Genomic DNA, 25,260 nt, shown 5'->3' on the forward strand with positions numbered 1-25,260 from the left:
AATCCGATTCTCCACGAGCGGAATCCGTTACTTCCCCATTTATGATAAAATATATTGGTGTTTCATATGGGAGGATGAAAAGAACCCCGAAAAAGAATATAAGGAAGAGAAAAGAAATCGACTTGGGTCCAGCCAGAATTTTCAGGCCAGTGAAGTAAGGTCTGGAAGGCAATATTTTAACTGGTCCTAAACCATACCGCACCAGATAGGACCTGGTTTGGATATGCATATAAAGGTCACGAAGAAAAGAGGAATAATAGAAAATTGATCCATAATTAAGAAAAAATGGTTGCTTTTGTAACATTCCAACACGCGACTTGAATATTAAGCATGCGAGAGAAGGCAGCCAAAATGAGTCTTACACTTGATTTGTGCATTGGGAATATAGTTTTGGGTTGAGTAAGTCGTGCATCCTATGGAAAAGAACGGTTTGTGTTGTGATAATTTTATTTTTTTATTTTTTTGGTAAAAATGTTGTGATAATTTCATTCCTATGGAAATCGATTTTATTTTTTTTATATTGCTTTCACTATTAACATTGTCTTAGGCTCCGTTTATTTCGCAAAAAAAAAATGATTTTCAGGAAAATATTTTCTGAATTTTCCAACGTTCGTTTTATGGAAAATGAATTATTTAAGGAAAACATTTTTCATGAAGAGAAAAAATTGTTCTAACTGGGAGAAAATGTTTTCTAGTTTTCAAACTCCTACAAGCCCTCACTTCTTCTTCCTCTTCTTCTTTTATTTAATTTTTTTTTCTCTATTTTCCCTCGATTGGCCATAGGTAAGCACAAGGCTCACTTATTTGAGCACTCACCAAATCAAGAGCACAAGTGTCAAGCTTGAGGATCCCCGATCTAGAGAGAATCAGAGCTCGTCACTCACCTGTGGCCAGCCAAGAAGAAGAGGAGGAAAATAAAGAAAATAAAAATAAAAATAAAAATTTAATATTCTATTTAAAAAAAATAAAAAAATAACCAAAATTGATTTAAACAAAATTAAAAATAGACTTTAAAAATAAAATAAATGAAAAAGAGTGTATGGAAAAAAAAAGATTTTCCTTACTGAATTATGAAAAATATTTTCCACTTTATTTTCAAGTTTCACCCGAATATCGAAAAATAATTACACTGTCCTGAAAATGATTTCCCGAAAAATATTTTCCAAAAACGCCACATTTTCTGCAAAATGAACGGAGCCTTAGTTTAGGTTATGTCTACATCCTGAGTCTAGCATGTAAAGTTGGTTTTCGCTCTAGTAGGATTATGTAAAATAATTGTGTTGGACATAAATTTTAAGATGGTTTTTATAGGACATATATTTTATTTGGACAGATGGATGGGAGTGTAATATCTTATGCATACTATAGGAAATGAATGGTGCGTTTGTTTGATTGAAAAAAAATTTCCATGAATTAGTTTTGCAATCTCACGTATGGATTGTTGAAAATAATTTTTTAATGAAAAATCATTTGCAATTAAAGAAAATATGCACACTCAAAGTTAGAAAAATGAATTTCCTAATCTAAAATTAAAAAAATATATATTTTTCTTGAAATGATTTTTCAAAAAATATTTTCTTTGGCTACCCTTGGCACAGCTTGGTATAATGATAAGCTGGCTAATGAATGGAGATGGATTCCACAAAATATGGAAAAGAGAACAACGAACACGTCAAAGATTGAGTGGATGAAGGCCAAATATTTGGTGGGAGAATGAAAAGGAGAAAATGACTAAGATAAGGGAAAGAATTAAGATACTATGGTGAGCAAATCTAGGGAAGGAATCAATGGGATTTCCCCATTACTCAGCAGTAGGGGTGTCATTGGGTCGGGTCGGGTCAAGTTTTGATATTACTCGACCCGACCCGAATCATAAGGGTCACATATTATGACCCGACCCGAAACACATTAGACCCTAATCGAAAATTTGGGTCGGGTCAGTCAGTTTCTAGGTTTTCCGCTTTTTTTTTTTTTTCACCTCCATTTTCTCTGGGGTTAGTTAAACCCAGCTTTTGCTTTCGCATTCTCTACCCAAACAATTTTGTCAAAATCTTAATAATAGCAGGAACACGAGATCCGGAACCGACGACCTCAACCATATGCACATTCTCAACTGCAAGACCAGCTTTTGCAAGAGCCTTCTACAAAGGTCCTTTTACTCGCTCCAAAATCAGGGCATCGATCTGTTCAAACTCATCCCTCTTGATAAATCTCCTGACATCCTTTTCATCCATCACGCACTCAATATTCAAAGGCACCTCAGGATTTGCACTGAGTACTTTCTTGAGCTTCTCACAGGCAGCCCTAAGCCGAAGACAAGCTCTAGCATTCTAGAAGACATCGATTTTGTATTGCTCCTTAAATTTCTCAACAAAAGAGTAGAACAAAACCTCATCAAAATCTCTGCCACCCAATGATCGATCATAAGAGTGAGCAAGGACTTTCAACTGTCCTTTTATGAAGCTTGCAATGCAGACTTGCATGCTTGTGTCACGGGCCGATTGATTGGGATTGTGACCGCATGGCGACTCGGGCACTTTTGGATCACCCAAACCAAGCCTTGCTCGATCAATCGCACTACACGCTTGCACAACCCGGATCATAGAGAGAGAAAGCTTCTAGAGAGAGGAGCTCTTGAAAGAAAAGAGCTTTGTATTAGCTGAAATGTTGGATGGATACAAATGAGGGGGAGGGCACCCCTTCTTATACTCGAGACCCTCTGATTGATCTAGAATTTATCCGGCGGACGAGATCGCACCGCCTCATCTATCGACACTAATGGCGGCTACTAACCTCCAACATAAATAAGAGCTACCAACTACCAACATAAATGAGAGGGCTTCTCGAATCAATTGAAATGATGGTGTCGCCCGCCCTTGGAAACTTCGGGAAGAAGACTTGGTGGAAATCCGAGTGAGCACGGGAGATCCTCCACGAACGTGTCACGGCCGTCTTCCAGAAACCTCTTGGATCGGCCTACTTTCGGCACGTGACATTCTCCCCCACTCAATCGAGCGACGTCCTCGTCGCTCTCAGCTTGACAAGTGGTCTTCTTGGCACGAGCGTGGGCTTTAGCACGGGCTCGCTTATTTTGATTTCGTTTGGTGCGGACGCCCACGAACGAGGGACCATACCCTTCTATTATCAACTCGGTCTTGGCATGCGACTCCATCTTCAACTTGCGCAAGTACTCAACCTCGGGGAAGAGCGCCTGAATGGGCATAGCATGGGTTGGAGTAGGATCCAACTCTTCCTTTGGCTTCTCCTCGGCTAGCTTGTTTATATGCTTTACGGTCTTCAAGCTCTTGTCGAGGCGTCGAATCATTGCGATGGTCTTGGTGTCGATCACCCCCTTTGATCATGGGAATCATCGACGGTATTTTGGATCAAGGATCATAATACATTTGGTCCTCATGTTGATCATGGCTCTCACGCTATCAAAGAATTGCATTCCCAAAATGAGATCATAATCGTCGAGAGGGATTACCTCGAATGCCATCTTGCCTTTCCATCCGCCAATCTTGATATCCACATCGAGAGTTGCTTTTACGCCATGGAAGTCGACCGAGTTGACGGGTTTGTACGACTTCCCGGATGGTTCCACGTGAAGTTCCAAGGCTTTGGCCACCTCGGTCGACATGAACATGTTCGACACACCAGTGTCAACCAAAGCGTAAAGCATTCGGCCGCACACTTTGACCTCCACGAAGAACATGTCCGTGTTCAGTGTAATTCATTCTTTTTTGAGATGGCGATTGAGCTTGAACGGCGTTGATCATCTTCATAGCTCCAAGCGGATTTGTCTCTCCTCTTCTTTGGGTTCCTCCTCCTCTTCGATGGCAAGGAGGGCGTTGATTCGACCATTCTTCGGGCACTTTTGAGTCCAATGTGGACCTTTGCAGATAAAACAAGGAGAATGCGGGAGTTGATTGAACTTACTCGTTGGGCAGTCCGTCGATTGACCCCGTTGGAAGGCCGGCTTGGAAGACCCTTCTCCCCACATCTTGACACGGCCGCTTTGCTCATGCGCACCTTGGGGAGTGTTTCTTCCCTCGTCGTCGGATCGATCCGACCTCCAATCTCTTGGCCTATTCCTTGGTTCGGTTTTGGTGAGGTCGACGAGCGACTCGGCCACGCTAAGTGCTCTCGCGAGACTCGTCACATCCTTTCGCTTCAACTCAAGTTGAGCCCATGGCTTTAATCCATCCATGAATGCGCCGAGAGCCTCCTCCTCTCCTAGGTTGCAGATTTGGAGTTTGAGCTCCGTGAACTCCTTTGCGTACTCTCGAATCATACCTCTTTGCTCGAGGCGATGGAGCTTGCTACGGGCTTCTTGTTGAGCAAACTCGGGAAGAAGTAGTCACGGAACTCTCTCACGAAGTCATCCCATGTGTCCACGGGATTGGCACCGCATCTAGTCTCATCACACCTATTTCGCCACCAAAGTATTGCGGTATCAGAAAGGAACATTGAAACGGTTCTAACCTTGATCGACTCGTCGTGGATGTTAACGGCGCCAAAGTATTGCTCCATGCTCTAGATGAAGTTGTCCACCTCCTTGGCGGATCGTTCGCCTTTGAATTCCTTGGGCTTTGGCACCTCGATTTTGGGCACCACTTGGGTGGGCATCGCTCCATTGGTGATGCTCAACTTGCATAGGGCAAGCTCGGTCTTGAGCTCTTGGATCTCCGCCTTCATGGCTTCGACCTCTTCTCTACACGGGCTTTCCTCCTCGATCACTTGGACGCGCCCCTTCAAGACATCGATCGATGCTTCAAGGGCTTCATCCTTGTCGTGCAACGGGGCGGTAGCTTCGTTGAGGCCAGTTGTGAAGTCTTCACGGAGCGAGGACTCAACCTCCATGATCCGGTCTCACACATCGTCAAGACCTTCCATGAGTTCGAGCACGGCACTCCGGACCTTCCCGATCTTCTCATTGAACGCAGCTACGACATCCATCAAGGAATCTCTTTTCTTTGTCTTGATGCAAGTCTCCTTGACTTGCACGGCCTCTCCATCCATAGCAGCTTCTTGGCTTGACATTCTCTCGAACAGTTGGTGCTCTTCAATCTCCGGAAGCATAACTCTCATTTGCTATGATATCACTTATCATGGGTTGATCAATTGGGATCGTGACCGCGCGGCGACTCGGGTACTTTTGGATCACCCAAGCCAAGCTTTGCTCGATCAATCACACAACTCGCTCGCACAACCCGGATCGTAGAGAGAGAAAGCTTCTAGAGAGATGAGCTCTGGAAAGAAAGGAGCTTTATAGTAGCTGAAATGTTGGATGGATACAAATGAGGGGGAGGGCACCCCTTCTTATACTCGAGGCCCTCTGATTAGATCCGTTGATCTAGAATTTATTCGGCGGACGAGATCGCACCGCCTCATCTACCGACACTAATGGCGGCTACTAACCACCGACATAAATAAGAGCTACCAACTACCAACATAAATGAGAGGGCTTCTAGAATCATGTGAAATGACGGTGTCGCCCGCCCTTGGAAATTTTGGGAAGAAGACTTGGTGGAAATCCGAGTGAGCACAAGAGATCCTTCATGGACGTGTCACGGCCGTCTTCTAGGAACCTCTTGGATCGGCCTTCTTTTAGCCCGTGACACTTGCATGACCAATATCAACAAACACAACATTAAGTGGGTCAACTTCGGGCAAGTTAGTCTTGTAGATACCATAAGCCAAGGCAGTTGCAGTGGTCTCATGGGTTAACTGAAGAGGGTGTAAGCCTGCAATAGTAGCAGCATCTAGGACTGCTTTTCTCTGAAGGCTGTAAAGTAAACCCCAATTCCAATGCAGCAATCCACTACTGCTGCGTTTAAATTCTTCTCAGCAATACTCTTGAGATTCAAGAACATCATACCAACTACCAAGTACGTGGGTAGGTGTGAATGTCCTTGCTTCTCCAAGATACCTCGCAAGTATCAAAGGATACCCATCAGGCCCCTCAGTGACTTGGAAAGGCAATGACTGTAGATCCCTCTGGAGTTTGGGATATGCGAATTTCTGTCCAATCAATCGCTTAATCTGAGAAATAGAATTCTTGGGGTTCATCATAGTAGAAGCAGCTCCTGCAATCCCAATAAACCGCTGCTTCTCACAAAAGCAAACAATTGCAGGGGTCTCATGTTTGGACTCATCATTGAGCACAACATCGATCCCCCTTTGCCGTGCAACAGCGACAATGCAACTCTCATTCCCAAAGTCAAAACCAACCACACTCATCTTTAGCTTGGAAAACCAATCCAGGCGACAAATACGCCGAACTGGTGCAGTAAAAAGTGTTGATCACCTGATAAATAATAACAGAAGTGAATCAATCTGTTAATTAAGTACAAAATTGAGCAGCAGACCATCTAAATGAATAGTGCAGCATCCACCAGTAAGCAAAACTCAGAGCACAAATATCGTTCAAACTCAAATAACTCCACATAGACATGCCAAGAGTCGGAAACAATCCACTTAATCGAATTACACATTCAACACAAATGCAAAACATCTAAAAGCCAAATCACGCGGGACAATCAACTGGCGTAAACTCCCCACAGTTTCAACAATCTTAATCATCGCAAATTTGCAATACTTTGATAAACCCACCGAGCCGCCTCACCAAATCAGAAAGCCACAAAAGTAAATTCCAACAACGCGGAGCTACCGAAACGCCAAAACAAAATCAGTTCTTTCCCACATCCCATGCAAGCCATCCACGAATCATGACCGCATCCCCCCCAAACCTACTCATTCCCTTCACCATAAGTTATTAAGCAAGTATTAGCACAAGCATCACTAGATTCACCACGGCATCACTTACATTAAGAAGAGCATAAATCGTGTCAGCTACATCAGAAGCCTCGGCCGTGATCCGATGCGCAATGGCCCCGGCAGAAACCCCACCCCGCCTTCAAAGAACCCCAAATCCCTCTCGAGAACTCTTGAACACATCCACGTGAACCCTGTACACAGCGTTCAACGCGGCGTCCCAAAGAAACGTGTGCTGCAGGTAGCTTGACACGGCTCGAGCCAGCACCAAAACCCCCAGCGTGAAGCCCTCACCCCTCAATTTGAAAACATCGGCGCCAGCAAAGTCGGAGGAGAGTTTGCCGATCCGGGGGACGAGCTTGGAGAGAGAGAGAGCGCGGAGAACCGCGCTGCAGAGCCAGCCAAGGAGGTAGGGCTTGAGGGACCGGAGTGGAAGGGATTTGGGAAGGGGAAGGGGAGGGGTTTTCGGGGACGGACGGCGACGATCGACTGATTCGGCGGCGGCTAGGGTTCCAGCGTTGAGATGAGGGGTGGCGACGGTGACGGCGAGGCGGAGGCGCGTCGATCGGAGGAGAGGCCGAACTGGCAGTCATGAGCGTAGGCGACGGAAGCTTCGTTGGAGATCGACGAGGGCGGCAGTGGGATCGACGAGAAGGCGCAGTCGTGGACAGCGGCGGAGTCGACGAGAAAGAGAAGGCACTTGGAGAAGAGAGCGGAGTCAACGAGGGACCGAGGGTATGTGTTTTTGGCCTTGGGTAAAGATGACTTAGATGAGAATATATTTGTGTTTGTTGGTTCGTTGAATTTGGAGTTAACGTGTTCCAGGTCCAATAACGTTTCAATCCTGACTTCACCCAAAACATATTTTTTTGTTTTTGTCGCGACCAAATTTTTTCGGTGCACCACCTAAAATTAGGCTAATGGATTGCTAAGCCTAGACTTAGCTCGGACTCTCCCTAGCCCATACCAACTCGCGACTTAAATTCAAATATCTAGCATGCAAAAAAGAGTGGCCACTAATCAATTTGCGGTAGGTCAATTAGACACCTAAGTAAAATAATGGAAGAATTATCCTACTTCTACGAACTAGAGATCTTGGATACGGGGACTTGATTACATTAGATTTCTCTAATACCCTTTCGGTACCTTATTTTTTTAATTTTGAAAAAAATATTTTGCAAGCAACTTGAATTAATTTTAATTCACTTCCCTAACATGTGAGGTAACCATACGAGTGCGCAAACCACCAATTTAACACCCAAGAAAGCAAATAAAAAAATAATGCAGGACTTACCTTATGGCAACGAAAGCATCTGCAAGGTTAAATTAGAATTCACATCAACAATCCTAAATATGATTTCTAATTAACACGCAATTTCTTTTTTGTTTTCACTTTATTTAATGGGAACCTAATCTATATGCAATGCACGCTAATAATCTAATATGACATGGCAACATGACCTAAATTACATGACATGGCAACATGATCTAAACTATATGACATGAGTAGAGTAAATCCTAAATAAATGCAATAATTAAAGGCAATCTAAATGACCTAATTTTATTGACGGGCAATTTCTAATTAAATGGGCCTAAAAAACTAAATGATGTGCATTTGATATTCTATTCCTAAAAAACATGCAATCTATCCTAGAGAATAAAATGAATCTACTCTAAGACAATTTTTATTTTTCTTTATTTTTCATGAAATTCGAGATTTAAAAAAAAATGCAAAAATGATCTAACTAAATAAAGATTCTATCAAACTTAAATTAAAAATTAGGTCGGACTAAATCCTAATTTAAACTAAGGCATTATCTTACCCTAACAATCTCTAATCTAAGATGCAACCTATCTAAAATTATCTAAACTTACAATAAACCAAAAACTATTATCTAGAATTAAACTATATGGAATTTTATCCTAAAATGCAATGACATGCAAAGAATGCCCTAATTCTAATTTTTCTTTTCCATTTTTTTGTATTTTTGTATTAATTTCTAAATTAAAAATTATCAAATAATTAAACATGCAACCTAAGTTAAAAAGAAACTAGCAACCTAAATTGATTGATTTGATTTTTTTGATTTTTTTTTAAATTTTTGAATTTTAATTTTTTATTCTGAAAATTCGAAATAAAATTCCTATTCTAAATATGCAAACCCTAAAACAAGAAATAATCCTAATTCTAGTCTACATTTTTGGATTTTTTAAAAAAAAAGATTACCTTAGACCACACGACAGCAAATCAAAGCAATATTGATATCCACGAATCATATCTCGCGCATGAGATCGGGTTGACCAATTTTACATAAAATCACGAATCGTATCTCGAGCGTGAGATTTGATTGGTAATTTTTCCATGCGATTGCGAATCGTATTTCGAGCGTGAAATCAAACCATCAATCATATGCATGTTGCGAGATAAAGAAAATTTCCCAATTACTCGAAATTACGAATATCATAGCGTATCGGAAATTTCCATCACGTGCATCAACAGATATTTCAAATAAGGAAACTAAATATTCGGAAATTAAATAAAATGAAATTTTTACCTAATCCGAATATCAATTTCTAAATTTAGACTTAGCGAAGGACGACTCGTGAATCACGATGGAGGCTCGACGTGATGGCGCAAGAACGGCTTGTTGTGGTGGTAACTTCGACTAAGGAACGGCTCTGCACAGTAGCCGGGGCATCACCGACTGCAAGCAGACTTCATTGGTCAATGAGGCAAGGAGAAGATGAGACGTGCATGGCCTGCAAAGAAAAAGAAAGTGGTCTTTCTACTCGTTTTTTTTTTATTGCTTTTTCGTGTCCTTCTCTCTCTTCGCTGGCAGACTTCAAGAGAACAATGATTTGCTGGTGCTACAGGAGGCTTGATGACGCAGCGCGTTGACACGGCGGTAGGGCAGCGTCGGAACAGGACAACGGGTTGTCTCGTGGTGGATCGCAAGTGGCTCGTCAATGTCTTCAATTCCTTGAGGCACGTTGATAGCGAAGGACAAATCAACTGCTCTGTCGCGAACCAGGATAGGGACGGCAAAGCAAGTTTGCTCGGCTTGCCGATTGTTGACGATGGCGACGCCCACGGTGGTCGTAATTTACCGAGACTGGGACTCGCGTTGAGGATCTCCGTGAAGATACTAAAGTTGTTGAAGAATTTGCAAGCGTAATGGGCCCAGTGTGTTTTCGGCTTCCCCTCTAAAAGTTTTCTTCCTGGTTAATGGGTAGTCAAGAGAAAATAAATAAATAAAAGGCTCAAACTGGAGGCATGAATCTGAAGCGATTCATGGGATCATGGCGGTGGCTTGTGATTGAAAGACAGTGGATCAAACGGTGGTGCTCGGTCATGGGAAGTCGGGGCTAGTAAACGGTGCAGGGCCTTCTCGGTTCCGAACAAATCAGCAAGGCAGGGACGACGTCAACGTGTGGCAACAGCTGGACAACTGATCAACGTGTGGTCTCGCGGCAGTAGCGTGGTTGTTTTAGCAGGGGCGGCAGCGGGTCAAGAGAAGCGGCGGCCGCGTCGTCTCACCGGAAGCGCGGCAGGCCCTCGAGACTCGCTGTGGTGTTGCTGGAATCAATGCGGTAGCAGCGGGATTCGCCGGATGAGACACCGGAAAGCTGCGGAGTGGGCGGGGACTGATGTTGCGAATGTTAGTCTTGGAGAAGTGACTTCCGAGATGTGAGAATTGCCGAGAGATAATGCCTCCGATTCACGTGTTTTGATCTCTACAAATCTCCACTCGCTAATGGTGTCTCAAAGCTTCCCTTCCTCTTTTCTTTTGGTTTCTTCTTCTCTGTGCTTCCACCGACTTGTGGCCGTGAAAGACCTCCAGAAATTTTTCTTCTTTTGTATTGTTTTTTATTTTCCCAGAAGAACGAATGAATCCCCCCACCTCCGATTTTCTCCGTATGCGGCTCTCTTATAGGTGAATAACTTGATTTTCATGAATTATTTCACTTCCTTTTTCGGCTCGCGCACGAAAATCTCCTTTCTTATTTTGAGTCAAATAATATATTTACTCAATATATGCTCCACATGCAATATTCCCTCTTGATATTCCATCCTTAAATTTCCAATCTTCAGTAATATATCACTTAACGTATAAATCACATGAATATATGAAATATTTACCGAATATTGGAAGAATAATATGAATCCTTTCTAAAAATACCAAATTGTCAACTTGTAAAATTGAAGCTCATCCCCTGTTGATCGAATGCAAAAGTGATAAACAAATAAATAAGTGCACTTAAAATTATATGCTATGCAAATTTTTATTTTTTTTAGGAGTTAAAAATTAATCCCTAATTTTTTAATGCAATAAATAAATAAATAGGTTGCCAAAATTTAGGTGTCAACAGTTTTATATTTGTTACTCGAATAGTATTAAGACCCGAAATATATATTATACTTGTTTCGTGTTCGGATCGAGTTTTTTTGACACCCCTACAGTAGTATGTCAGCCGAACTCGGCTGTTTGGGGAGGCGCAACCAAGAGTAAAAGCAAAGGGAGATTTGGGGATGCGAATCACACAAAAATGAGGGGGCTAAAATCCGAAATTCGAGTGCATAAGGGGAATTTATTGCACAATATTAAGAAAGAAAAATATTCACAATTAAAGAAGATTCCAAGGGTCCAAACTACTTATCACACGATGTCTTCTCTCAGCAATATAATGATTACTCCTTCCATACTCATCATCACCACAATTATTAAGAATTAAAAGAAAATATCGATCATCTCTGATTTTACCCTTGAAACCAGGAACTAAACCGAAATTTACCAATTCTAACTTTAAAGAATCGGGAACAAGACCAAAGACCCAGGAACCACCTAAAATCGGCCAGTCTTAATGGTTTCTTTTGCTCAACTCTACTTTTTACTAACCCTGAAATTTGGTTAGAGATCCATATCATTCCCCTTGATGATATATCAAACATAACCTCATTAAGTTGTTGGAAAAACATTAAATGATATGAAAAATAAGAATTAGATGGAAATTTGTTGGAAAAGTTGAGAAAATAATAGCAATCGTCTAGGCATGGCAGTACCATCCTTAAGGATAATTCCGCTTTTCAGAATATGAAACTTGTTGCGTAAGATTCTAGCAGCTATCCTCCCAAAGATATAACAAACATTCTTACATTCTCCATATTGGAATATTAGAAGGAATAGGAACAACGTTATGTGTATAATCCAACCAAAAAGAAAAAGAAACAAGGGGAAATTCTCTTGATTCGGAGTATTTTATTTTGGATTTTGTAATTTTATATTTAAACAAAAGGACCATTAAAAGAGCTATTAAGAAAGGGCCATAAAAAATCATTTGGCAATTAATAGATGCAAAGTCGATATAAAACGTTATATATTAATAGCGGATGGAAATCATTACATATTGATGAGGGTGGTAAAAACGTTACAAAATTTTGTAGCTTCCAATATCCAACATGACCGACAAGGTTCAACTGACAAGGTTCATCTTTCATATAGAGAGGGGGGTAAGAACAGTGAAGGTGCAAATAGCCATGATGGTAACAACAACCAAGAGTATGGGGTGGGTGATCCTCATGGTAGTTATGATATTGGGGTCATCCATCAGTGTCGATGCCGGGAGCGGGAGCAAAACTTTTCTAGGCCGGTTGGTTTGTGTTTTGCGCTGTGCCACTTCACATGCATACCTTCCATGTATTGGCAAGTGCACCGATGTCAAATTCCTTCAGGAATAAAGCACTGTGACGTTGGTTGTTTATTGTCAACTTGCCTTAACTATTATCATGGTAATAATCCTCACGTCGAGATCAAAGATATAGTGTAACTTCTTATGAGATCCATAAAACTAAGAAACTCATTGCATAGTCTTGTTCTCTTGCTTGATCTACGTTTCATTGATATATTTTAATTACAAGAGGATGATTGCTTACTAAGAATTATTTTATTTCCTTGGACTTCAATATATAGGCTCTCGTTTAAAATAATTCAATTTCAATTTTGATGTGAGTACCTTTTTAATCCTCTTGTTTTATATTTGAACTCATGAAGACACCGAGAAAGTTAGAGTGGACGTGAAGAAAATTCGAGCTTGTGCAAACTCATGCCATCACGGTTGTCAAAAAACCTATTCATTGCACTCAAGTCATTGAACTTATGTAATGCTTTTGTGGTTTCATTCCTCGACTATTAAAAAATACCTTTTTAATTATTTGCTTGACCATGAGCAAAGCACATTTCTATGAAATTTAATTTTGTGATAAAATGACTACTCTCTATTATTCGGAATTAGATTGTGAGATATAAATACAAAAGAAAAGGTAACCTCTACAAGATATTGAAGTTGGCTTTGTTTTGCCTATTTGGATTTGTGTCAAAACATGACGTATGTCCTCCCATAATCAATGTTTTACAATGTGCATAAAATTATCAATTTCTAGCATGACATGGCATGAGAGTATGACTTGGCAGTGCTGCCAACGAGACAATGAAATGATATGTATAAGCACGTCCCAAGCCAAAAGAGAAAAAGAGAATTATATATATATATATATATATATATATATATATATATATATATAATTTTACGATAAGTTAATTTTACGAATTACGTTTGGGTGGTAATTTCAAATAGGATAAGGATGTCACGGTGGAGAGTATTGATTGTCTTTTAAAAGATATTTTCAAAATGCTATGGGAATTTCTTTGTGGTCCTATCACGGTAGGATTGAGAAAGAATAACGAAGAAAAGAGATTTGGCTGACAAGGACCTCGGATATTGTGTAATACAGGAAAGGAAGGTGGGGGGTTATTGTTTTATTTTTTCTGCAAGATTAATGAAAAGATATTTCAGAAAAAAAGGCAACCCATACGAACGAGAGGAAAAAAAAAAAAAAGATATACGAGCAGGAGGAGAAAATATTAGGTAACTGAAATACTCTACGTGGGAGAAATGGTTTTGATCGACACACGTCGTCTGCGTATTGTCCAAGCCCAACGTTGAAGATATTCAAAATTCAACTCCCCTCTCCTCTGTCTCATGAACGACAATGCTAACGATGCCACCGACACCGTCGCCTCCTGAGCCTCGTCGTCGCCTGTCAAAGCCCCATTGGCGGCTCCAATACATCCCCCGTGTCCGAATGTTATGGTTTTCTATAGATTCTGCTTAGTCGAGTTTAATTTCGTGTTAATGTGAAATTAGTGACCGTGATAGGTTCCCACCGTCACTCTCGAAGCTCCCCCAAGCCGTCGCCTCCCAAGTTCTTGAAGAGCGATGTTGGTTCATCACAGGGGGATTCTTTGCTGGCTTAATCCAAACCATCCCGAGACTGCAAGGGCCAAGGCATAATTTAAGCTAGGTACCACCAATTCAAGTACAACACAAAAATGTGCCTTTCTATTTTTTCAGTCAATTATCACCTTAATTTGTTGAGTTGAGTTCCATGGTCATCAGTTTAATATTCAGATTCGTGAAGAGGGAGTTTTTTTAGTGATGCTGAATTAGATTTATTGTGGAATAGTTTTAGTTCGACAAGCAATGTCTGTCGGTAGATGAATACAGCGTATCACTGTTGGAGCGGGACTTTACTTCTATAATGATATCTTTATCCTTATAAGGATTATGCTTGCTATGAATTTCGGACCTGCTTTCCTAGGGACAACTTTCCATACTGTTGTAAGCTAAGAGATCTAGGCCTTATCACAATTGGATACATCCTGGTCTTTGTCACTGTCTTGCTTTGTGGAAATGGTTTGATTCGCAACCTGGATAGTTTGCCAATTGAACTAGGAATACTGCTTTGATGGTGGTTTCTCGCGTTCTCATCTTCTTCTTCAAGCCAGAGAACACTTCCTCCCTGGTTTCGTTGTTGTGCTCAAGGACCGCCGTGGGTGTAGTTGGAGAATCTTGTCGATGCATCCGGGAGCCTCGTCAGCGCAGCAAGGGTCACACTCTCTCCTCCTTTTTTGTGCTTGGAGCTCACGAGTCGCCGGTTTTCCTCTTGCACAGCTAACTAAAAATCTGCCTGAGGGGGGAATGAGCTCCATGGCCGAGGTTTGCAAGCATATGTAACTGTCATTTAGGGTTAAAAAACTATAGCTAAAGTATGATAAAGTAAAGATAATTATTGTGTTTTTCGGGGGGTTCGTCATTGAGTAGGCTATGGTACTTATAGGGCAAACTAGTAGCAATTGCTTCCTAACTTATCGATGATGCTTGTGCAACTTGTTCATCAAGTAAATAACGGCACCCTATTTTTTTGTGCATTTCTCTCATTTTCGCTCGAACTCCAATGCTAATTTCACTCAAACTTCAAATCCGATGCATTATTCCCACAACTTGACACGTGGCCATTAGTTACCTAGCCATCAACTCTAGAATTTGTTTCTAGAATTCCATCGACACTCGATTCAAGTCCCTTCCATGAATGATGGTTGTCCCAACTTTTACAAGCAAAATGGGGCGTTTTGTTTTTATTATTCCCTCATGCCTAGCACATGATACCGAGGGTAATTTTGGCTGTCAACAGAAGGATAGTAACAGGGAATGACGTGATATTCCTATATATGTGTCTGTATCCGTAGTAACTGTACGTTTTGCAAAATTCTTTCTACTTTATTAAATAGTAATATGTTAAAAAGCGAATCGGGAGACTAGCAATCAATTGAGGAAGTATCACAATTTTTAATACACCAACTATCTTCTTGATGTCCACAAACACAATGGAAATTCTGAAAATCGAAAATCTCATCATTAAACATCTTTAACAAATGCTTTGCACTATTTGTTACCGGGACATTTATTAAATATTTGAGAATACCTACATGCGGTCTCAATATGCAATGCATTAAATTTTGTTGGTGGGAGAAATTCAAAAAAACGAGGCTAATGTAAATTCTAAGTTAGAAAATTTTGCTATAATGCAAAAGAGTAGCTGTTGCTTGTCTAGTTGTTCCTGTAATATGTGATTGTTTAGGTTCATGTCAACGAATTTTTCTGTTGTAGATTAGATGTCACTGTATTGAATTGGAAATGAAGAAAAGATTTGTGGGTTTTTTCCCCTTTCTAACCCTTGTTTTCGTATCAAGGCATCTAAAAATCTCAAGAATAGTAATTACTTTTTAGTTCACTAGAAAAAAAAATTTATAGAAAATGCATACCCTTGTTATTTCCCTGGCTTGCGATGCCGGGAAAAAAAATAAATTTTCTGTAATTATGATCAAATGTACCCATCTACCAATAATATCATAATACTTCAATTTCTACTTGTAAATTTAATATTCATATAGTAATCTCATAAATAGTACTGCTGGATTGATGTGAAAAACAAAATAAATTAAAATAACTTCTATATTAAAAATATGTTGACAACATAAAAGTTCATTTAATAGATTTAATTAGTAATAAAAGGAGGAAATAAGGAAAATAATTAAGTTACATTCACTCTTGTGTTTGAATATATATATATATGCTTCGGCCCGAGTTGTGAGTCAAACCCTCAGCCGTCATTATAATTTGAAAACAATGTTTGTCTTCTGAAAGACTTTATTACATTTTATAGAATAATTATTCAGTGTATTTGTATTAACACTATAATATAATAAACAATTATGTCCATAATTGAAATTAATTCGTTATCCTTAATTAGTATTGATTATTTTTATTATCAACATCTTAAGTGTCCCCCAAACATTGGAATGGCAATCTTGACCATTCTGTTCCTTTGGATTACTTAAGATCAAACACGCCATAATCCTTTGACCGGTCATTCAAAGAGCATCAACAACCTTGTTTTGAATCTCATATTCACATTTAGTTCTAGGTTGTTGTGGGTTATAAAATAAGTCGATCCATATGTAATTTGGACCGTCAAATTGAAACAAAATAATGTAACTCGTTGGATCCGGAAAAATTACCAAAAAAGTCCTAAACCTATTGTAATTGTGCTAATTCAGTCATAAACTTATTTTTTTGATTAATTGAGTCATAAACCTTTATAATTATTCCCGATTAGTCCATCCGGCGAAAATTGGCCGGCTGATACTAACGTGGCAGCCGGTCGGCGCCGGCGAGCTTTTTTTAATAATATTTTATTTTAAAAAAATTTATGAATTTTTTTTTTTTTTTTTTTGCCCCTCGCGGTGGCCGGGCGAGGGGAGCCCTCGCCAAATGCGACGGCGAGCCCCCTCACCAGATCTGGCAAGGGATCGCCTCACCAAATCCGGTAGGGTTTTGGCAAGCCCCCCTCTCCGGATCTAGCGAGGGCTCGCCTCGCGCAGGGGCAATTTTCTTCCCGACCGACGCCGACCTCTCCGCTGTCGCGGGGGACGAGAATCTCAAGGGCCTCTGAGAAGAAACCCTCGCCTCTGCATCGGAGTTCAAGTTAGGCAAAGTGTCCCTCGGCGCAAGGGGCTGCCTCAACCTAGGCCTCTCCGCCTTCGGCTCCTCCCTGTAGCCACCATGAGGCGAGCTCTCACTAGATCCGACGAGGGGGGCTCGCCGAAACCCTGCCGAATTTGGTGAGGCGATCCGGCGGGGCGAGCCCCCGCCGTCGCTCGGCGCGAGCTCTCCTCGCGGTCGCTGCTAGACGAGTTTCGACGCCACTCGCGAGGATGCTTTGCATTCATGCAGATTGCAGGCGCGCGACAACCATCCTAAGCAGCCATTAACCACTCTCTGTTCCGGAGTACAGAGGAAATAAAGACGATTGCCCACCTCGGAGTTTGATCGACGGTTGCCCGCTCGATGTTTGTTTCCTTCATTTTCACTGAGGTGAAAAGATCATGAAAATCAGTGGATACCTTCATCCTTTTCAAGAAAAAGGAAATTTGATTCCCACTAATGCGATAAATTTTGTGATATGATCACATTTTAAAAAGTTATAGAACATAATATGCTTTCGCTATAAATTTTAAGACTTCCGATGCGGATATCTCCGCACATATGATGTGGCAGGCCTCAAAACAAATTACCAACGAGTCAGACTATATTTTGGCCGCCAAACACACCTCTAGATTATGGATACATGGAGTCGAGAACGCACGCTGATCAGCTTGCTCACACCAAGACACGGTCCGAGCGAAGAGGACTGAATTCTCTCTCGAAGCACCAGCGCTATCTCTTCTTCCACGCCACCGTCCCAGACCACTCTGCGACGAAGAAGCTCTCTCTCTCTCTCTCTCTCCGATGGACATTTCATTGACCTTCACTCCCTCCGCCTCACTCAACCGCCACCGCCACCGCCGCCCCTTTCCTTCCCGCCGGGGACGGCGGCTGTGCCAGCACCCGCCGCTTCGCCACTGCGGGATGCTGCTGCACAACGACGGCCGGCGAGCTCCAGACGGCGGCTGGGGTGGGAGCTACCCGGCCTCCGTGCCAGTGCACAAGGTCACCGTCCACGATAGGCAGTGAGGCGTCGTTCACGAGTTTTCCGTCTCCGAGGTGAGAATTCCGTGCGCAGGCGATGATGTAGACGGATCATTGCTTCCTTTCCACGTCTAGCGGTTACGCCGTCACGATCTTGCACGGAGATAATGTGGAGCGAGCGCGTACGAATCGTATGTAGGTTGTCAATCCTAACGTCATCGATCGGACTGAGTTGTGTCACTTCGACTGAGTTCGTCTGCGAGTTTCTTCGTGACATTGTATTCCGAGCTGCTTATTGCTCACCGCAATCGAAAAAGATAGAAAAAGAAAACGCGTGGGAATGTAGCAGCAAAATCATCTCCCTACAGCATTTCCAACGGCACTAAACAAAGAAACTGGCCTCACGCGATGCATTCGGATAATGTGTGTCGGCTTCCGCAAGCTTCATCTCAAAGGCTCGCAGGGTAATTACTCGCATTCGACGTTCGAGACCAGTACTCCTTGTGCAGCTGCCCAAACAACGAATCTTCCTTGCCTACCAATTTCATAGGCTCATCATACTCTACCAATCTCCCTGTTAAATGCAAAGGATGTCATGTATTTCTCAATAGTTCTCGTCAGTTCTCGCTAAACAGTTCTTTGGAAGTTTATCTTTACCATCGCTTATTGCCAACACCATCGTGCAGTCCATGACGGTCAGTATCCGGTGGGCCACGGTTATGACGGTGGAGTCTGTGAATTCCCTTCGTATGGTTCTCTGGAGGATTGAATCGGTCGCGTTGTCAATGGATGCAGTGGCTTCATCCAGGACTAGTATCCGGCTTCGCCTCAGCAAAGCTCGTCCTAGGCAAAACAATTGCCGTTGCCCCATGCTCCAGTTAGATCCATCCTGTACGACTGCATTTTGAGTTTGCATGAACTGTTAATGATCGACAATGAGCATAATTAAACAGGTTTTGTAGTTCAATTTTGTGGTTACCTAAAGAGTCCAGGCCCTTCTCTTTGCCTTGTATGGCCTCCCAGAGCTGACATTTTCCTAGAACCTTTTCCACAGAAATTCAATCAATCATGGAACATAGTCCTTCCTTTTGCAGGAGGTAATAGTCATACAAGATTTAGCTTAGGATCTCTCGTTAGATTGAAGTTATGTATGGCGTGTCTCTTTTTATAATGCGGATACGTTAAGTAAACGAGAGTAACATGCGCCAATAAAACTTTGAAAGACATTCGGAAATTACCTCCCATATTTCCTCATCAGTGTGCTCCGACAAGGGGTCCAGGTTGTATCGAACTGTCCCGCCAAAAAGCGTTGGATCTTGCGGAATGACCCCAAAATGTGATCTCAGGTCATGAAGTCCGATAGTGGTAATGTCTACGCCATCAACTATTATTTTCCCATCGGTAGGCTCCACTAGACGGAACAAAGCGCTGATGAGTGTCGTCTTTCCACTACCAGTCCGGCCAACGATCCCAATCTTGTGCCCTCCTTTCATTTTACAGGTTATCCCATGAAGAACAAGGGGAGAATCGGGCCGATACCTGACCTGTTAATGTCTTGATGATCAAACCTAAGTGCGCTACAAGGTAAGTCCTAAATAGAAAGGTGTGTAATTAGCGCACGCGTCTACCTTCAGATTACAAATCTCAACATTGCCGGAAGAAGGCCAGTCCACCGCTGGTAGGCTATCTTCGATCACTTCCGGAGCTTCACTTTGAATGTGCATGTACTGCTCTAGCCTTTCTACGGAAATAATCAAATTCGATATTGAGCACTGGAATTGGACCGAAAAGACCAGGAAGACATTTAAAGATAGACCATATGCCAGCGCCATTCCAACGTATCCTGCATCAAATGATAGTGAGGCTTGGCACCAGCTAAAATCTTCTAAGCTGGAAACCCACTTCCTAGATGATATTGAAGAGGGAAATGAACCAACATGTCGATGCACATAGCTGTCTTTAGTAGAGTTAGAAATCGGGTCCAAAAGTGCCAAAGTAAAATGATAACAGGTATAAGAGCCAAGCTTCTAGGGAAAGTCCCCATATGAAGAACTGAATTGAGATACTGAATTAAGATACGAACCAGAGGAAGAGGACCCAAGATCGAGAAAAGTAATTGCGAGGGCTGAGGATGTTAGGACGATAGCACACAGGACTTCCAGACGTTGGACCAGCCACTCATTGGCTGAAAAGCTGTGGAAATTTGGACTGGCATTCACATCAATAAGCCAAAGACTTCTGGAAAAGAATCTGTCTTCTTGGCCAAATGCTCTGATTGTCATCACTCCAGCAATGGACTCGGCGAGGTAGCTCGCAAGTGTAGACTTGGTTGTGCCATTGAGTCGCATCAACTCATTCGAAGAAGCATAGTAGTATTTCTGTAGTAAAACAAAGACAAAAACCAATGGTACATGATAGGAAGAAGTCTCTCAGGAGGTAGATTTGCAGAAATTGACTATTATGATTTGAGGCATAAGCATTACCTGAATGATCAGTGTCAGATAAATCATGGGTATGACGACAAATAAAACCGGCCACGTAAGAAAAGCAAGTATCAAAAAGCTCGAGTAGGTATTTATCGTGGACCCAAGGGCAGTAAATAAATTGAAGGCCACATCGATGTCGATGATGCTTAGATCTGAAGAAACCTACAAAATTCAGCAAATTATCCTATTCATCTTGAACATTTTCAAAGCACACATAAATTCGACTTCGGAGTACGTTCTTACCCGGCTGAGTATTCTTCCCAGAGGAGTTGAGTCATAAAAGGACATCGGTGCACGAATAAGGGAGTGCAACAACACAGAGAATATGGAGTCCGATGCGCCGCAACCTAAATAGACTATGAAATACGATCTAATAAGCAAAAAGAGAGCTAGGACAACGGTGATGCCAGTGTAAACATAGTTCAACTCGACAGTGCTCACACTCGTAGTGTTGACTTCAGAAGCCAACCAATAATTTTGCACGAACTGCCCAGCTATAAAGATTATGTGAGATATAGTTGCCAAGGTGATAAACAAAAAGCCCTTGTTGTGTTTCAGATACTGTAAGTAGGGCTTGAAACCGCTGTCTCCTGTCTCTCTTTCCTCCTCCATAATCAATTGACTTCCCAGAGAGGCCTCGAGTTGTTCCTCTATGCATATATTCTGGATCTGCTCCTCCAAATATCCAGGCCTTCCTGATGAAGTGATTCCGATTTGATTTCCACAACCAGAGATAGTGTTATGCGCATTCACAAGGTCCTGAAATTCTTGGCAAGAAGCCAACAACTGATTGTACATGCCGGTGCTTACGATTTGCCCGGATGACATTAACTGTCAAGAGACACAACTGTTCAGGAACACCATGAATCGAATGAGAAAAGTTAAAATAGCTCTTTTATAGCAAAGAAATTCATCGGGGATGGCATTTTCTTTCTAATGAGCCAAAGATCTAAATTCCCCACAGACAACTAATAACAAGTTTTTTTTGTTTTCTTTTTTTGGGGGTGGGGGAGATGAGTTACTGACCAGGATAGAGTTGAAAGCTGGAAGGAAGTCAACTTGATGCGTAACGAGCAAAACAGTCTTTCGGGATAATGCTTTCATGACATATTCCTGCAACGTCAAGCAAGCATCACATTCATTTAGAACTTCATACCAAAACAAGTTAAAGTTTCACTGTGCTTAAGAGGAGATCACATTAAATAAGCTTGTTGCTGTGTGTGCATCCACGGCACTGAAGGGATCATCCAACAGATACACATCCGCATCCTGATACAGAGCGCGCGCAAGTTGTATCCTTTGCTTCTGCCCCCCGCTCAAATTGACACCTCTTTCCCCTATTTGCGTTTGATCCCCAAAGGGAAACATCTCGATGTCCTTGGCCAGGGAACAGTTCTGAATTACTTCTCCATATTTGATGGAGTCCATGGCTGATCCAAATAGGATATTTTCTTGTATAGTCCCTGTCTGGATCCACGCTGTCTGAGACACATACGCCATCCTACCATGAACTTGCACCTATACATGGATTAAGGCTTACCAGTAAATTTTCAATCACATTAGCTGTTAATTGTTTTAATTATGACCCGATATATCATACAGCACAAGTCATTATAGGCATAAGATGAACTGGCCGTAACAGGAAATAGTACAATTCTCTCATTACAATGTATAACTAGTAACTCCCCGAAGGAGAAGATATTGATGACTTACCATGCCATCGATATAAGGAACCTCTCCAAGAATTGCAGCTAAAAGGGTAGATTTCCCTGACCCAACTTCCCCACATATAGCTACTTTCTCTCCTTTTCTGACTGACAAATTTATATTCCTCAATGTCTCATTTGAGGGACCACTGTGCCAGGAAATTTCATGTGAATCCAAGAATACAGCCATTTCCAGGACCTCATTATCAGTCTGCTGCGTTGTTGGTTTATTTTCCAATTCAGGCGCCTCTAGAAATTCAGCAATGCGAGACAATGAAACCTTAGCCTGGATGAAGGACCCGACCACATCAGGAATCAACCTGATTGGTTCATGAACGATTCTTAAACTCGCCAAGAACATGAAGACATTGCTTGCGGTCAAGGGAATGCCTATGAAGTAGCATGCCCAGAAAGTGATGGCGGGAACTAAAACTGGCGAAGACCAAAACAGGACCATATAGTAACCCTTTTGCCACAAAACAGCTGCGATCCACTCTGATTCATCTTTCCTGAGCTCCTCGATGACTTTCTTGAAGTGCTTCTCCCAAGCATACAACTTCAACACCTTCATATTTGCAAGCACCTCCACGATCGCCTTCAGCCTTTTATCTTGAGCCTCCATGAGATTTCTTTGATACTTGAGTTGCAATTTGGTCATCGGAGAAGTCACAGCGACAATCAATATGATAACCGTTACAGCCGCCAAAGTGGCAAGGCCCACAGCGTAGTAGACAATGGCTAATGCAAGGCACAGCTGAAGGATAGTCGACCATATTTGGTGAAACCAGTGAGGGAACTCGCCGATCCTATAAGCATCCGAAGTGACATAATTTACTATCTGGCCTGGAGAGTGAGTCATTTTCGCTGAACTGGAGAGCCGCAATTGCTTGTGACAAATGGCTGCAGATAGAAAAGATCTTATTCGGAGTCCAATCAGTCTTGCTCTAAAATACCATTGCCTTTCCGATAGAGATTCCAAGCATTTAGCCAGGAACAATCCAACAGCTAGTACATAACCCTCATACTCAAAAGCTTCTTCTCCGTCGGCAACAGCAATGAAGGCAATAAGGAACAAAGGCCCGGTGGAAAGAGTCAAGACCTTGGTCAAAGCAAAGAACCCAGAAATTAAAATACCTCTCCATTCGCAGTAAAATATAGCGGACAAGATGGAGTAGGTGTCATATGGGTTCTTTTCTCTGTGCAGTTGCTCCATGAACCTCAAGTAACATGTTTCCGCTCGCTCTTCCAACCTGAGACGCGGAATATCCTCATCTTGAAGGATCTTCTCTTTCCCCAATTTCATAAGTGGATTCAACCAGCAAAACGACATCTTGCTGAGAAATCCCGCCTTAGCAAAAGGAGTGACGTTGCTGTTCTGTTCTTTGTCCAGCAAAGGTTCATACACAGCGTCATTTTCGTGATTCTCGCTATTCTCCATGTAATAATCCTCCAAAAGCACAGAAAAGCAGAAGGATCGCTCCAGGAAATGATACAATTCCCCGCACCAATGACACAGATGCAGTGGTTTCCTTTATTTCCCAACGGGAAGATATACATAGAAATCCCGTTACAATGCGGGTAGTATTAAATAAATCGGAGCCAATGTGATGTATGGAAGGTGTATCCTCCTAATGGTCATGTTCAAAGCTAGCAGCAACCAACTGACCCCTTGGAAAAAGATTAGCCACTCATGTAGAGATGATAAGAGTAGGAGGAGGACTCACTTCCAAGCTCTAGTTAGCAATGTTTGCTAAAACAGAGCAGACGAAGAAGGCACATGTTGACTTTGCTTTCCCTGCAGAAAACAGAGCATCTCTTCTTGCTTGCAAACCATCCTTTTTGTTATGTCCGAGGAGCTTGATCGGGTAAAAAAAGCAAGAGTAACTTTGATTTGTGAAAAAATCAAGAAAAACCAGGCTCCCCAGGTCATGCATGCACACAGAGAGAAAGAGAGAGAGAGAGAGAGAGAGAAGCCCAGCTGGCTTTTTTAAGTTGCTGAATATGTTACCGTAATTTTCACGTTAGGTGAGGCAGTAGCAGGTCGATGAGTAGACGGCACGGTTGGGATCACCAGATCGCACCTCTTCTTGGTCCATGGAAACTTGTAACATGGAGAGAGAGACAGAGAGCAGAGTGAACAGTCATCTCTCGATCTTGGCCACCGTAGCTAGGTAACAGTTTTAATGCTAGGCGACAAGGTACTTATGTTGATGTTTTGAATTATTGCAGACACATTTGCTCAAAAAAAAAAAAAAATTATTGCAGACACAGGAGACCAGGCCAAGCGATCACCGACTGCATGATGATTGACGGTAAACTGCATGATGTCTCTCAAATCAAGGATGGACTATTAGCCTGTTCATATAGAATTTTCTCCAAACCAACGGTGGCCGCTTCACATTTTACTTGTAAAAATTCTAGTGAAAGACTGAGGCAAGCAATGGCACGGTCTAAAGTTAAATCAGGATGGCCAAAACCGACCTAATCAGTTCGGATTTAAACCAGTCCTCAAGTAGAATCGATTTCATTCTCGGTTCCACCTCCCACTCCATTTGAGGATCGACATTCTAGAGTATGGGTGGCATGGACCAATTCTAGTCGATTTTTTTCATTGGGAAAAAGCTGAGGTCGATCCGATTTTCAAAAAAGTTGCCAAACATTAATTTCTACTTGATTGTTAAATTTTAGTTTTATCAACTCAATACTTTTAGAAAATTTGATTCTTGCTAGATAAGAGAATCGGCTCTTAGTTGGCGGACCATCCAATCATGGGACTATTGAGAGCACGTGCTTTCATCTAGGAAGATCGCTAAGAGAAAACTTAAACTCATTAACATATCTATTTAAACTTATTTTCATTCAAAAATTTAAAGTTAATGAGTTATGGCCAACTAGAATATATTAACTACACCACACCACATCAC

The 25,260-nt window shown here is 41.9% G+C and overlaps 1 protein-coding gene and 1 pseudogene across 1 annotated transcript; both read right to left on the reverse strand.

The window, feature by feature from the left end:
• Positions 1-2,027: 2,027 nt before the first annotated feature.
• On the reverse strand, positions 2,028-7,518 carry LOC104443956 (annotated as a pseudogene).
• A 10,878-nt stretch (positions 7,519-18,396) lies between these two features.
• Positions 18,397-23,997, reverse strand: LOC104443961 (ABC transporter C family member 10). The gene is made up of 11 exons (XM_010057524.3): positions 22,344-23,997; positions 21,828-22,148; positions 21,657-21,743; positions 20,874-21,461; positions 20,628-20,792; positions 20,228-20,522; positions 19,773-19,987; positions 19,383-19,688; positions 19,124-19,187; positions 18,802-19,041; positions 18,397-18,718 (listed from the first exon to the last, which is right to left on the reverse strand). Exons 1-11 carry the CDS (start codon positions 23,772-23,774, stop codon positions 18,594-18,596), a joined length of 3,837 nt encoding a protein of 1,278 aa, XP_010055826.3. The 5' UTR covers positions 23,775-23,997; the 3' UTR covers positions 18,397-18,593.
• Positions 23,998-25,260: the final 1,263 nt, after the last annotated feature.

Source organism: Eucalyptus grandis, chromosome 5, assembly GCF_016545825.1.
Source record: "Eucalyptus grandis isolate ANBG69807.140 chromosome 5, ASM1654582v1, whole genome shotgun sequence".
Classification (NCBI taxonomy): Eukaryota; Viridiplantae; Streptophyta; class Magnoliopsida; order Myrtales; family Myrtaceae; genus Eucalyptus; species Eucalyptus grandis.